Source organism: Pseudophryne corroboree, chromosome 6 (genome assembly GCF_028390025.1).
Source record: "Pseudophryne corroboree isolate aPseCor3 chromosome 6, aPseCor3.hap2, whole genome shotgun sequence".
NCBI lineage: Eukaryota > Metazoa > Chordata > Amphibia > Anura > Myobatrachidae > Pseudophryne > Pseudophryne corroboree.
In genome coordinates, this window is record NC_086449.1 from 336,017,404 (window position 1) to 336,032,782 (window position 15,379).

The window sequence follows — 15,379 nt, forward strand, 5'->3', positions numbered from 1 at the left end:
CGGCTGTGGGCTGCTACATAGCGGCTGGCCCTGGTGCATTATACCAGCTGCACCACTGCTAGTTCCATCACTGCTTGGATATCACTGAATCCTGCACTATTAGTGTGCCTTGAGGACCGAGGTTGGGAACGCCTGGATTACATAATGTGGTGCCTTGTACCATCTAAGTTACAAACATGTAGCTTCTGCTCTCTGCTGGAGAAATTGTGGAAATACGGGGTCATTTGTATCGGTCGTGTCTGGTGCAATTGTTGGGGTGTGCTATCTGATGTTAACATTCAGAATGTCGACAGCATAATTTCTAACTCGTTCTGAATCTCTACATTGATTATGCCAGCATGATTAGAATGTTGACATTCACAATGTCAACACTTGTTTAATGTCAACCTTGCATTTCATAGCCAGAATGTTGACAATCGGTATTACAGTATGTTAACATTCAGAATATCAACAGGATAATGTTGACATGTTCTGAATATGAAATTCAAAATGTCAACATGCCTTAGAATGTCGACATTCACAATGACGAACAACATTGACATAATGTTGACATTGCCTTTCAATGCCAGAATGTCGACAATAGTTTTTTTCAATGTAAAGCTAACCCAGCGCATAACAAAGCATAATGGCCCTCATTCCGAGTTGATCGCTAGCTGCTTTCGTTCGCAGCGCAGCGATCAGGCTAAAAATCTGCACTTCTGCGCATGCGTTTGTGGCTCAATGCGCACGCGCGATGTACTTTCACAATAGCCGATGCAGTTTTACACAAGCTCTAGCGACGCTTTTCAGTCGCACTGCTGGCCGCAGAGTGAGTGACAGGAAGTTGGTGTTTCTGGGTGGTAACTGACCGTTTTCGGGGAGTGTGCCAGATAAAAATGCAGGAGTGGCTGGAAAAACGTAGGCGTGGCTGGGCGAACGCAGGGCGTGTTTGTGACGTCAAAACCGGAACTAAATAGTCTGAAGTGATCGCAAGGTAGGAGTAGGTCTCGAGCTACTCAGAAACTGCACAATCTTTTTTTGTAGCAGCGCTGTGATCCTTTCGTTCGCACTTCTGCTAAGATACACTCCCAGAGGGTGGCGGCTTAGTGTTTGCACGGCTGCTAAAAGTAGCTAACGAGCGAACAACTCTGAATGAGGGCCAATGTCAACAGTATTCAGAATGTCGATATGATGACAACATACAGCTCATTTTTGTTGATTGTTAATCAATAAATAGAATTCCAACAATCTCACTACTTCATGAGAAGCTGATTAAATCACCTGACAGAAATCTGGATTCACTTATCACTTATTTAAGTTTTGCTGCTATTTGTGAGAGATGGATGAAGCTGGCCCTCCAATCATATATGTTGTTTCCTCAATGGAATATCTATATAGTCTACTTAACCATACAGTTTCTGCCCGTCACCAAATTGGGCAGGCTTTGGTAACAATATATCAATTCCCTTTTTACTGCAGCTTCATTAAAATTTCAACAACCCTGGCCTCCTCTCTGCCCACCCCTATCTTCACCAATACCTGCACCCCTGTCCCCCTCTCCCACTTACCCATGCAGTATATTACACCCAGTGTACTCCCCTTACAAACCCAAAACCACAACAGCTGTACACTTACTTGTTTATGGAGAGAATGGACGTTATCACTACCCTTCAGCTATATTGAGCATACAGTAAACATTCATGGGGATATCCAATTGCGTTTTCGGCAGCTGGTCATTATAGCGGTATCCTATTACAGGCTGTTTTCATCAGCCAAAAACGTACCCACGATCATGTGAAAACACCTGGGATCGGAGATAAGTCCCCGATCCCATGAATTATCGCGGCTCCGGCAGCCGATTAACGTGGTTTATGCTTCGGGTGTCTGAGGAAAGCATAATCCGTGATAACAGCCAGCATCAGGGATAGGAGCCTGCTGCATCGGGGCTAATAGGATAGCCCTTGGTGATACAATTACCTGCAGTCATCGACCACGGGTAATTGGATACACCCCCATAGTCGTCAACCAGTTTGTAAGTTTTACATGTTTTAAATGTAAGATGTCAATTTGATTAAAAAAAAAAAAAAAACATTGTGTGTGTGTATAATTAACCATATGTTGGTATCTAGAAATAGAGAGATTAAAAAAAAACAATACTAATAATAGTTTTTTCTACCAAAGAGGCTGTCTAGAAACTGGTTGCCTAGCTGTGACATCTCCACCATTACAATTACAAAGTCTTGATTTTGTGTACGGCCGGAGATTCAGTGGCAGTAATGTGTCTTGTCAGCATTCAGCAAGACACAGTGAAAGTCCGGAGTATGCCACCAGAAGAAACAAAGCTTTGCTCTCCTGCGGTTCCCGTCATCTTGACATACTGTCCCATGCGCATACTCACAAAAGAGGAGAAATAGGCATATAACCGTACAAAAATAACATTTGTTCTGCACTTTTGCATTTATAAATATTCAGAAATGACCTTTAGCACTGCCATGGTAAACAATATCATATGCTGGTCTTTAGAACTGTCATTTTGTACAGTTTTTAGAAAGCATTGTGTTTCTACCATGTTTCATTTGATTCAGACGGATTTTAAATGGGTCTAACTCACAATAAACAGGTGTCTGAAGGAACAGTATATAACAATATTATGCTGTTTGTTATAAAACTGAATAGCAGTTGATTCCATATTAACCTTATTAAATAACACTTTGAAGGTGGTTTGAATAGGAGATAACATCTGTCATAATTATTTTTATTATTATTATTATTATTATTATTATTACTAAGATAAAATGTAACATGTTCCTTGGCTAGCTGTTAGCTAAGGGCTACAGGCTTTTTCCCAGGGCTACACTGCTTCTGTAATACCAACCAATTCCATTTGTCACTTTAAGTGATGGGGAGAGATCTGAGCAACAGGAGCAGTCAGATGCTGCAGTCTTTTTGATCACACCCTCCTAGCCAGCCCCTCCTATATTCCGCCATGGCAGTTTGTAGAGTGGAACATCCATTTTTCTGGATAGTAGGAGGAGCATGATAATGTCGCCGTAAGCGGTAGTACCGCCATATTAAATGGTGCTTTCCATACGTTTAAGGTGCAAATCTCTAGTTTTTACATTGGAGATACAGAAAATACATATGTGTTGTTACAGAGATGATAATATGATAACAGTTTCTGACTATGGAGATACAGGGCCTGGACCAGAGGTGCACGTAAAGCAGTCACAACTGTGGCTGCCTTATGTCCTCGGAATTAAATATCAGCCTGCATTCAGTTGGCCGCATCTATGCTACTGACCACCCCTTTCCCATTGAGCTGCTTGTGAAAGTTGTCGTCATCATTAAAAGCGCACATTTGCACCAGCCTTATTCTTGGTACAAGACATACAACTGTAATTGGATGGATCTTTGATTATCCTGTATGAAACTCTGATTAGCCCTTACTTCCCATGACACGCCCATGGCACACTTATCCTACGTGTGAACACCCATTTGCCACCCAGTTAAAACCACACAAGTGGAAGTATGACTGAGGGCCTGATGTAGAGATGGACGCATCTCCGATATTTATGGGACTACGCATGCGCAGAACCCATTCTGCATAAGTTCAGAATGAGTCCTGCGAGATTGCACATGTCAGTCATGCTTCTTTTGTTTCGGACAGGCAGCGGGCAGAGCTGGGCAGTACCTCCAGATAATTGGGGAGTGTCAGCCCCGATTTCTGGGAGTGGTGAGGCCAGTGTCTGCATCTTCTGACTGTTGCTGGCGATGGTGATCCAAAGCCGCGTCTTCGGACATTAGTTGCATCCAAAGACGCAGATTCTGTGTAACACCATCCATCTCTCAGCCAGGCCCACAGTTACACTTATGTGCAACTGATTTTAGTTTGTTGTTTCATCCTTTAGGGTATATTTATGATAACTGTGCACAAACTAACAACCACTCAGACAGTTTGACAGAACTTTAGGTAACGTCATCCCAAAATGGGGTTACCTAGTAAGTGGTTATCACTGCTTGATAAATAGACTCCTAAATGTTAAGTTGTCTGCACAGCACTGTGATATTTCAGAACCAAGCGGTCTTGGAATCAAGAAAGATACTGCACTTTGTAATTGATCATATTAGCTGATTGAGTTGTATAACTCTAAAGCATCTCATAGACAAGCTGCCCAATTATCTGAGAGATGTGGCAATTCCAATTGTTGGTAACTGTAGTGTTCTTCATTCTTTCTATAATCAACTTGTAGTTCTGAACAACATGAAGAGAAAATAAGAACAAAAGAAAATCAATATAGACATATAATCAACAGACATGCGTTGAATAGTGGAGTACAAGGAAAAGTGGTGGAAGTAGTCCAAAGCAAGAAGACAGAGAGGCAGATTCAGTTAGCTGTGGGGTCACGCAATGTACTGCTAGGCACATCTCCAGTTATTGTGGTAGAAAAACCTGGCTTGTGTGGGACACAAGGAAAAACAAATAAGGTTTTCCTGCCCTAATTTTCTGTGGCGTATTAGCATGCTTGGAACCTCACACTTAATTGAATATGCCCCATATATTCATAGGCACTATGACTAATATACATATATATATATATATATATATATATATATATATATAAAATATCACGGAAAAAATGGCGTCACTCCAGGTCTTGATGGGGGAAATACTTCAATTAGTGTAGTTTGGAAAACATCACATAAACCCGGGGTTTATGTGATGTTTTCCAAACTACACTAATTGAAGATTTTACCACCTCAAGACCTGGAGTGACGCCATTTTTTCCGTGATAGCTTACACATACTGCTGTGGAGGGCACCCAGGCATTTATGCATTTTAGGACCACGAGTGCTGGGCACTACTTCTGTTATATATATATATATATATATATATATATATATATATATATATATATATATTAGTATCAGCAAACATTCTCAGTGTTTGCTGATACTATGAACTGCTCCCAGGTACAAAAATGGACCTACAGTGCTTTCTTTAGTGGTCCCTCCAGACACCCAAACACGGAGTACGATTTTAGGGAGCACATTTGCAGGTACAGAGAGATGTCCTATAAGTGACATATTTTGCTCTCATTTTATGTAAGTCATTACATTTTTATGTCCATTTTGCTGTTATCCACTTTTAAATCGTTTATTTCCGTTTTGACACTATCTCCCACTGTGTAAATTCCTGCTGATTTATAATTGCTCCTGCGATTTGGAGAGGATGAGCTTTCTCCAAATAAAGTGCTGGGGAAAAAAAAGAATAGAAATTTACAGGCTCCTTAAAAGGGAATAGTCTCTGAAATGAGGGTTTATATATGTATTTAACTTCTGGGAAAATCAGGCATAATGTGGGAAGGATAGGAGGCATAACATACACTATAGATAAGGATAGCAAAATATGCTAATCTGGGAGACGAAATATGGCAGGGGGAGAGTAAAGTGTCAGCCCTAAGTGGTGCCCATGGATATATAAAATGGTAGGCATTTATTCTGTAAACACTGATTTTATATTGTTTGGAAATACTTATCTAGAAAGTTATATCATTGTTATTAATGGTGGTGGTGTGCGTGTGTGTGTGTGTGTGTGTGTGTGTGTGTTTGTTTGTGTGTGTGTGTGTGTGTGTGCGTGCGTGCGTGCGTGCGTGCGTGCGTGGGGGGGACGTCTTCAAACGTATACAGTCTCTCAAAAAAAGCCTTCAGCCCTTACAAATTCCTTAATTTTACTGACAAACACGTCTTACTCTGAAATGTTATCTGTGATGTTTTATATCAAAGCACTGTAACTCACAATTAGTTTTTTATGTGACATTTTCATGTTGCAAAAAGATCTTAAGAAAAAAAACAACTGAAATATGCCGTTTGTGTATTTATTGGCAGGGTTGTGGATGCTTGAAGTTGACGCTGGTGAAGAACAATTGCTATACATTTGGCCTCCACTAACATTAAAATAATGGCCACTTCTGGATATACACCATACAGTAAAGGAATCAATTGTGAATCTGAAGGATAGGTGTAATAATGATGACTAACAACCATCTAAAGAAACTAGTGAGATAAAGTACTGTATCACAAATCCAAACATTAGAAGTTTAGAAAAACAGTATCTGAGTGTCTGGATGTCCCAGTAGGCGCTTGGGTCGCTAAGAGTGCTTTTCATCAGCAGGTACTGGGCATCTTATTAAATTAGGAGGAAGAATGTAGGGTACAAGACTGGTACTGGGCATCTTATTAAATTAGGAGGGAGAATGTAAGGTACAAGACAGGTAATTATTGTAAGACAACCTGTTTCTATCTGGTAAAAGAAACCTGAAGCTTGGGCAGTAATATGTTTTTCCACAGAACATGGATCCCAAGATCCCAAGCACAGGGTTGTCAAGATGATGGGTCTGGGTACTGCAGCAAATGGTGTGTGTGTGTGTGTGTGTGTGTGTGTGTGTGTGTGTGTGTGTGTGTGTGCGCGCATGTGTGTGTGTGGCGGAGGGGGGGGGGGGTTGGATCATGGCACTGCCTCAGCATTGATCTGGGTCTGCATGTGGCCTTAAAGCAAGAGCCAGACTGCCCATCTGGTTTGATGGGCTGGTCTGGCTACACTAATTAACTAATTACACTGATTAACTGACAGAGTAGCAAACCTTCCAGCTGCAAAGCACATGAAGACAGGCTGGCAGAGCAGCACAGCCTCCCAGCGCTCTGCTCATCTGCCCAGTAGAGTGCCACAAGACGATGCCCTGTAAGTTGTGACCAGTCCTTCCCTGACATGAAGCGTTTTTGCGCACCTAAAAGGGGGATAATATCATATTTGGGAAATGATCAAGGACCCTGCCAGGCCCCTCCAATAAGCTGGGCCTTGGTGAAGAGTACCCCTCCTCTTGTTGCCCCTGCAAGGCCAAGTTAACATTGGTATGACATCAAGAGCAAAAGGTGAATGTCCTCCAATAGCCCAGTTATAGCCCTGATCTAATCCAGTTGAAAATCTATACTGCTTGTTGTAAATGTGTGTGTACACAATTGACACAGCAGATCTACAGTACCTGTAAAATCACCCCATTGCAATGTGCAGAGGCGGTACATACTTACCCAAACGTAGTAAAGCTTTTAGTGTCACAAAAGGTGGATTTGTAGAATTTGGAATTCTGGGAATTAACTAATCATGTAAACAGTTTATTTTAGTGCTCTTTTTATTAAATAATATTGTCACATAACACAGTTCCGCATCAGAAGGCTAATTTCGAGTTCAACTCTTTGAAATAAAAATGTTACAGAACAAAATTTCTCTGTAGGATTTGCTTTTCAATAAAATAAGAGAAAATTAGTAGGGGGTCTGAATCCTTTTGCAAGACGCTGTATAACCAAACTCAAAAGTGAGAACTTTAATGTGGAGGATCCATTATTAGCAAAATGCAAGTTTAAAAGGCCATTCATAAGAAAAACTAAAAATGTTGTACGAAACTGGGAAATTACCATGTCTTAAAGTTAAATGGAGTCCAGTTGGAGATTCTCATTTGCATTGTCTGCTAAATCTACATAGGCACACAAATTACTGGGATAAGTGAGTGGTGGCATCTGATGTCTTTTGGTTTATAAGGGAGAGGCCATGAAACGTGAGGATAGATGTGTTAGCTTCCAGGCATGTTGCTCAGGAAGCAGTTATTACGGCTTAAAGGACCAATGAACCGTGTTTTTGTGCATCTCATCTGATAGCCTTTGGATATGATTGCAGACTGTAGAAGATTAGCAAGATGGAGCAAGGTATTTGCTGCAGACAAAACAGAACTAAATTCCAAAATGAAACAATGACCTTCTTTTTGAGCATTACATAAATATAACACCAACAGAAACTAAAAAAAAAATAACAGTGCAGAATCATAATATCATTATCTATGTTTATTTGCTAAGAGTGATGATATGAGGTAACGGGGCGTGTTTGTTAAGGACGTACAGTAAAACTGCAGGATAAGGCAATCAGAAAATGTAATTCAGTTTTTTTTTCTAGTGTTGTCATTTTCCCCTGAAAATTCACGGTGGTCTAACCCTGTTTTCTCCATGGGGGACCAAGTTTAATCAAACTGTTCTCAACCTTACAAGATCTATAACGTGCAAATACAGGACTGTAATGAAAATTGGTATTTTAACTCCTGCCAAGCCTTCAAGCAAATATCTGGTTAGTTACTATGGGATATAAAATCACTTTTGTAGTCTTACTGTAAAACACTTTTCATATTGACAATTCCCCAACATTCCAATTTTTGGACGTTCCATTTGGGAAGGGTGTGATTCTGTTAGTGGCCATCAGAATTAGAGGTGTGGATTTGGTATGGTCGGTGTTGCCACAATGTCTCCCAGTGTGTACTGAAGATACTGTATGTAAATCATAGTGACAACTAATAATAGACAGGACACTGGGGTATGTGGTTCCATTGAGCATCTATGTCACATCATAGAGGCTTCTATTAGGGCCTCCAACTCTTGCAACCCTCCAAAGACACTAAAACAGGGATAGGGAACCTTCGACCCTCCAGCTGTTGTTGCACTACACATCCCAGCATGCCCTGCAACAGTTTTAGCATGGCCAAATAGCAAAGCTGTAGCAAGGCATGCTGGTATGTGTAGTTCAACAACAGCAGGAGGGCCGAAGGTTCCCCATCCCTGCACTAAAAAGAGCTGAACAGAAACAACTCCCAACTCAAGGTGGCGCTGTTTTATAATTCTCTCTATAGAAGATATTGTTGCTTACTTCTCATGAGTCATTACAAACGAAAAATGCTTTATTTATACCTGCATAAATGTTAATATTGTCTCAGAATAAACAATTGTCGTATCAATATATTTTTAAATAACCATAAATCTTGTCATGTATACTTTTCTCTTCGTATCGCAAACAATATACTTAAAATGAATAATGTAAAGCATATGAACTAATAGGCAATTGTTTTCTTGCAATTTGACAATGCAATTCTTCAAACAATTCTGAATGCGCCTGCTCGCCTAGTAATCTACTGTAATTGCGACATGTTAAAAATGATCAATGCCCATAAAATCATGTCAGTTATAATCTTTTATGACTTCCATTAGATCAACCAGTTATTTAAAATGTATCTAAGTATATAATTTATTTCTGCATCATTTGGTTTACAGTGCTGTAGAGTTGTAAAGCAGACATAAAGTTTTCCTTCTGCCTGAGTCTCACGTGTTGCTTTTCAACATAGTAAATGTGCATATTTAGATTTTCTTAGAATTTGCTTTCAGCTGGACTAAAGGGCCCTACACACTGCGCGATGCGCTGCCGAGCTGCCCGACGGCGGATACGGCCAACGGGCAACCCGGCGGCTGGGGGGCAGTGACGGGGGGAGTGCTCCATAGCAGTGCAGGCAAATATGGACAAGATCGTCCATATTGGCCTGTATTAACAAGAAACGGGGCACCAGCGATGAACGAGCGCTGGGCCGCGCATTGTTCATCGCTGGTGCCTCCACACTGAAAGATATGAACTGTATCTCGTTCATTAATGAACGAGATCGTTCATATCTTTCACTCATGTCGCCCAGTGTGTAGGGCCTATAAGGCTGTGTACACACTTTGCGATGTGTGTATCCAGCAACATTGCGCACGATGGGACCCGGCAGCAGGCATCAGCAATTGCATACACACTTTCCGATGCCGCCAGCGACGAACAACAAGGGAGGGGAGGGGAGTGGGGACCATGCTGCATTTGTCAGCATGGTATCGTCAACGACATCCCCAGATTGACCTGCATGTATGGACCACAGGTGATGTCGTTGACAACCCATGAGAGCGCGCATCGTTCATTGCATACTGCATACACACTGGACGATATTACAAACGATATCGCTCAGAAGGGTGAGAATGAGTGATAACATGTAAAATATCGCCTAGTGTATACCCAGCAAAACAATTGGATTGGTTGGAATAGTCATACTAAGGGACTGATTTTTATCTATTTTTCAAACACATGACAAGAGCTGATTGGCTGGAGCACCATTTATCATACACAATGTGTTTTAAAACTTGTTGCATATTAAAAAACTTGTTGATAAATCAGCCCCTATGGGAGCATAGTTGCCTGCATAGTTTACAACTGGGATTTCCCTAACGCAGGTCTAAAGGCACCCTAGCAGTCCAGGTTTTAAGAATATCCATGTTTGTGCACAGATGGTATAATCAAACTGACTGAGGGCCTGATTCAGAGATGTAGTGTATTAGCAGCTGTGATCCTGTAAGCAGCAGCTGTGTGAAAATATGCTAATGCTGCAGCCGTCTGGGTTTGCATTGAGACGCCCACCGACGGCTTGGCAAACCCCAGTGGATGTATACAAAGACGCCACATCAGTCGCAGTTCATTATCAAAGTTCTGTGTAGCCTCTGGTCGTGCATCATGGGTGCAGTTAGTAAAATGCCGGAGCCATTGTAACAGCATATGGGATCACAGTCGCAAACTGTGACACATGGAATGTCTGATTTTGAGTCCCCACTCCGCCATTTCCTCCCACAAATGGTCTCTTACACTCAATCACGTTGCAAATAAATAATCTCTGTGGCCACCATTGCAAGACCATGACAGCACATCGCGCAGTGTGACTCAGACTAGTTTGCAGCAGGGACACTGTGCTGCTGAGCCTTGGACCCTGGTGCACTGTAGTACTAAATTATGTCATGATTCGGCAATTGAATTCTAGTACACTTTTATTGCACTAAAAATAACTGATATAAATCATATTTTTAAAGACCATAAAAAAACATAATAAATGATAAAAGAATTGCAGACACTATGCAGCTGGTCAGTATGGAAAACAGGGATGTGACGCTGCATTCAGCAAATTTTAATGGATAGGTATATGATTAAACTCCAGTATATACTTATGCTAACACACACACTGTATTGATCCAACCTTTTTCAGTTATTCCATATCCAAAAGTCTTAAGAGTTATGTGTTTAGTAGATTTTCAAACTCTTTCAGAACACCTGGGAGTTCACAAGGACATCTTGCAAAGCAGGTTACCCTTCTGCATCCTGCAGGATGGGGCAGTGATGACTAAATTCTCACAAATCATGTCATCATAACTCCATGCCCTCGGATTAATGCTGTGATACGTGGTATTGCGAGGGCAGGGCCAATGTGATATGATCCAAGAAAGAAGACATAAAAGGCAAAATTAAAAGCGACAAACAGGATACCTGCTGCATAAATAATTCCACATATTGTTCATCCTGCCCATGAATGTACCAGGTGAAACAGACACTTGGGCTACACTGCATAGGTTACAGTGGGCAGAATGCTCAATTTATACTGGTAAAGTATAACATTCAGTGGAGAATTACTGAAAAAAAATGTATGCACAAAACTGTAAACTCTGGAATTTAGGGATCAATGGTACTTACGGGTGAAGCTCACACTCAGAATCCTTATCTGTCACTTAAGACTTAAGACAGAGAGTCGGCATTTGGTGGAGGGAGACAAGGCAATAGCAGATCACCTAAATAATTATTTTTGCTCAGTATTTACTACAGAAGAAGGGATGGGGCCACAGTTAAGTTGCAAGGACGTTCATAAAAATAAGGTAGATGAAAATACATTTACAGAGGAGAAGGTCCTAACAGAACTTTCAAAACTAAAAGAGGATAAATCAATGGGACCAGATAGGATACACCCAAGGATACTCAAAGAGCTAAAAGATGTGCTGGTTACACCTTTAACAGAATTATTTAACCAGTCACTAAATACAGGTGCTATTCCAGAGGACTGGAAAAGAGCAAATGTAGTTCCACTGCACAAAAGTGGAAGCAAGGAAGAAGCAAGTAACTACAGACCAGTAAGCCTTACATCAGTAGTAGGGAAAGTAATGGAAAAACTATTAAAAGAAAGAGTAGTGGAATATCTTAAATCAAACAACTTACAGGATCCAAAACAGCATGGATTTACTGGTGGGAGATCATGCCAAACAAATCTTATTGACTTTTTTGACTCTGTGATGAAAATAATAGATCAAGGGGGAGCTGTAGATGTAGCATATCTAGACTTTAGTAAGGCATTTGACACTGTCCCACATCGCAGACTGCTAAATAAACTTGAAAGCCTGGGGGTGGATTATAAATCAGTTAAATGGATAAGAACCTGGTTGCAGGATAGGAAACAGACAGTCATAGTTAATGGAGTGCAATCTATGGAGGGAAATGTTACCAGTGGAGTACCCCAGGGATCTGTACTTGGTCCAGTTCTCTTTAATATCTTTGTTGGTGACATTGCAGATGGTATTGAAGGGAAGATATGCCTTTTTGCAGATGATACAAAGATATGCAACAGGGTAGACACATCGGGAGGGGTCAAACAAATGATTAATGACCTAGGTAGGCTTGAGAAATGGTCAAGAACGTGGCAACTACAGTTTAATGCTAAAAAATGCAAAATCATGCACTTGGGTCTCAAAATCCCAAAGGCTAAATATAGTATCAAGGGTACTATAATGGAAACTACTGAGGAGGAAAGAGATTTAGGAGTCACTATTTCAAGTGACTTGAAGGCAGGAAAGCAATGCAACAAAGCAATGAGAAAGGCAAGTCAGATGCTTGGTTGCATGGGGAGAGGAATCAGTAGCAGGAAAAAAGAAGTGATAATGCCACTGTATCGGTCATTGGTACGGCCCCATCTGGAATACTGTGTCCAGTTCTGGAGACCCTATCTCCAGAAGGATATAAACACATTAGAGAGTGTACAAAGAAGGGCAACTAAAATGGTGCATGGCCTACATCACAAAACTTACCCGGAAAGGCTAAAAGATCTTAACATGTATAGTTTGGAGGAGAGAAGGGAAAGTGGGAACATGATAGAAACTTTCAAATATATCAAGGGTCTTAACAAAGTTCAGGAGGGAAACATTCTTCAAAGGAAAAGAAGTATAAGAACTCGAGGGCATACATTGAGACTGGAGGGGGGGAGGTTCAGGGGAAATTTAAGGAAAAATTCCTTCACAGAAAGGGTAGTGGATAAGTGGAATAGCCTCCCATCAGAGGTGGTAGAGGCTAAGACTGTAGGGCAATTTAAACATGCTTGGGACAGGCATATGAATATCCTTACAAAAAATTAAGGTTAAAAAAGGGTTGAGATTGCCTAAAGGATAAAATAAAAAAAGGGGCAGACTAGATGGGCCAAGTGGTTCTTATCTGCCATCAAATTCTATGTTTCTATGTTTCTAATTACATACTGTATAAGTAAACCACATACAAAACCATTAACGGTTTTGGATGTGGTTTATTTATATGTAAAGATCAGCCAAACTTTCAAAACTTCATTGGAATACATGTATTTGTCTTATTTCAGATTTGGCCATGGCATTTTAATAAATCTCACCAGAGGAATTTAATCTTAAGCGTACATAAATGTAAAATTCTATGAAATGTAAATTTAGATGCACAGTGAAAAATGTTCATTTTGTGGAAAAGCATATTAAAAGAGGGACAAAAGATTGTATCATTGGAACTTTGCAGCTCTGGGAACTGCTCCATTGTAACATTTTATTCAAGTAACACTTTGCTCAACTCTGCATTCAGTATACTGTATGTATTGTTTCATTACAGTTGGAGACAGCAGAAACAAAACATATAAAGAGGAATGGATACATGCAATGCTTTGTATTCAATTAAATAGGAATCCTTTCTCCCCAATTCTCAGGTAATTGCTAGCAGATGTGGGTGTGGCATACATTTCAGGCAAACAAACAAAAAACACTTCTTTAGACTTTTTTTCAAATTGTAATAAAAAAACTATTAGAACAACATAAGTATTCCACAGTGAAGGGAAAAGAGAGCAACAATATTTTTACACCATTTTCTCTTTAAGATGTCTTAGCTATTGTTTATAAGACATCTGTTTCATTAACATTTCAATAATTCTTTCTCCAACAAGAACTAATGTAAATATTTGATTGTTTTGCTTTTGCTTTTTTTATCTTAGGTTTTTATTAATGGAATTTTATACTACTCATTTTACACCACCTTGTCTGCTTTTTCCATTCTCCATTAATGTAGAATACTCGTATTCAGAGACAAAACTAAGTGATCATATTTGTGTGCAATACTACAAGAATGCAAATATTGTTATACAGTATCAGCCTTATATGAGCATGGTACAAGCTTTCACGCTAGCAATACTGTGCATAGTTGTACATCTGCTTACTGTTCCCTGATGCCATAACCTGGAGTGGGATATCCTCTACCATACTGTATGATGCCATAACCTGGAGTGGGATGTCCTCTACCATACTGTATGATGCCATAACCTGGAGTGGGATGTCCTCTACCATACTGTATGATGCCATAACCTGTAGTGGGATGTTCTCTACCATACTGTATGATGCCACAACCTGGAGTGGGATATCCTCTACCACTTCTGTATGATGCCATAACCTGGAATGGGATGTCCTCTACCATACTGTATGATGCCATAACCTGGAGTGGGATGTTCTCTACCATACTGTATGATGCCATAACCTGGAGTGGGATGTTCTCTACCATACTGTATGATGCCATAACCTGGAGTGGTATTTCCTCTACCATACTGTATGATGCCATAACCTGGAGTGGGATGTCTTCTACCACTTCTGTATGATGCCATAACCTGGAGTGGGATATCCTCTACCACTTCTGTATGATGCCATAACCTGGAGTGGGATATCCTCTACCACTTCTGTATGATGCCATAACCTGGAGTGGGATGTCCTCTACCATACTGTATGATGCCATAACCTAGAGTGGGATGTCCTCTACCATACTGTATTATGCCATAACCTGGACTGGGATGTCTGCTACCACTCTGTATGATGCCATAACCTGTAGTGGGATGTTCTCTACCATACTGTATGATGCCACAACCTGGAGTGGGATATCCTCTACCACTTCTGTATGATGCCATAACCTGGAATGGGATGTCCTCTACCATACTGTATGATGCCATAACCTGGAGTGGGATGTTCTCTACCATACTGTATGATGCCATAACCTGGAGTGGGATGTTCTCTACCATACTGTATGATGCCATAACCTGGAGTGGGATTTCCTCTACCATACTGTATGATGCCATAACCTGGAGTGGGATGTCTTCTACCACTTCTGTATGATGCCATAACCTGGAGTGGGATATCCTCTACCACTTCTGTATGATGCCATAACCTGGAGTGGGATATCCTCTACCACTTCTGTATGATGCCATAACCTGGAGTGGGATGTCCTCTACCATACTGTATGATGCCATAACCTAGAGTGGGATGTCCTCTACCATACTGTATTATGCCATAACCTGGACTGGGATGTCTGCTACCACTCTGTATGATGCCATAACCTGTAGTGGGATGTTCTCTACCATACTGTATGATGCCACAA

At 40.7% G+C, this 15,379-nt stretch overlaps 1 protein-coding gene and 1 long non-coding RNA gene across 17 annotated transcripts in view; one reads left to right on the top strand and one right to left on the bottom strand.

Annotated features, from left to right (window-relative positions):
- LINGO1 (leucine rich repeat and Ig domain containing 1) overlaps positions 1–15,379 on the top strand; it is a 667,101-nt gene that overhangs the window by 540,018 nt on the left and 111,704 nt on the right. For 9 of the 16 annotated variants that reach the window (XM_063926416.1, XM_063926414.1, XM_063926418.1 and 6 more), the window contains one exon: positions 13,580–13,673. The exons of the other annotated variants lie outside the window; for them this stretch is intronic. In XM_063926416.1, the coding sequence (XP_063782486.1) occupies positions 13,627–13,673 (47 nt within the window). In that variant the 5' untranslated portion in view covers positions 13,580–13,626. The remainder of the gene's footprint in view (positions 1–13,579; positions 13,674–15,379) is intronic. 16 annotated transcript variants of the gene reach the window in all.
- LOC134932214 (uncharacterized) overlaps positions 4,088–15,379 on the bottom strand; it is a 72,924-nt gene continuing 61,632 nt past the window's right edge. Inside the window, exon 2 of the long non-coding RNA XR_010179268.1 lies at positions 4,088–4,231. This is a non-coding gene — a long non-coding RNA (uncharacterized LOC134932214). The remainder of the gene's footprint in view (positions 4,232–15,379) is intronic.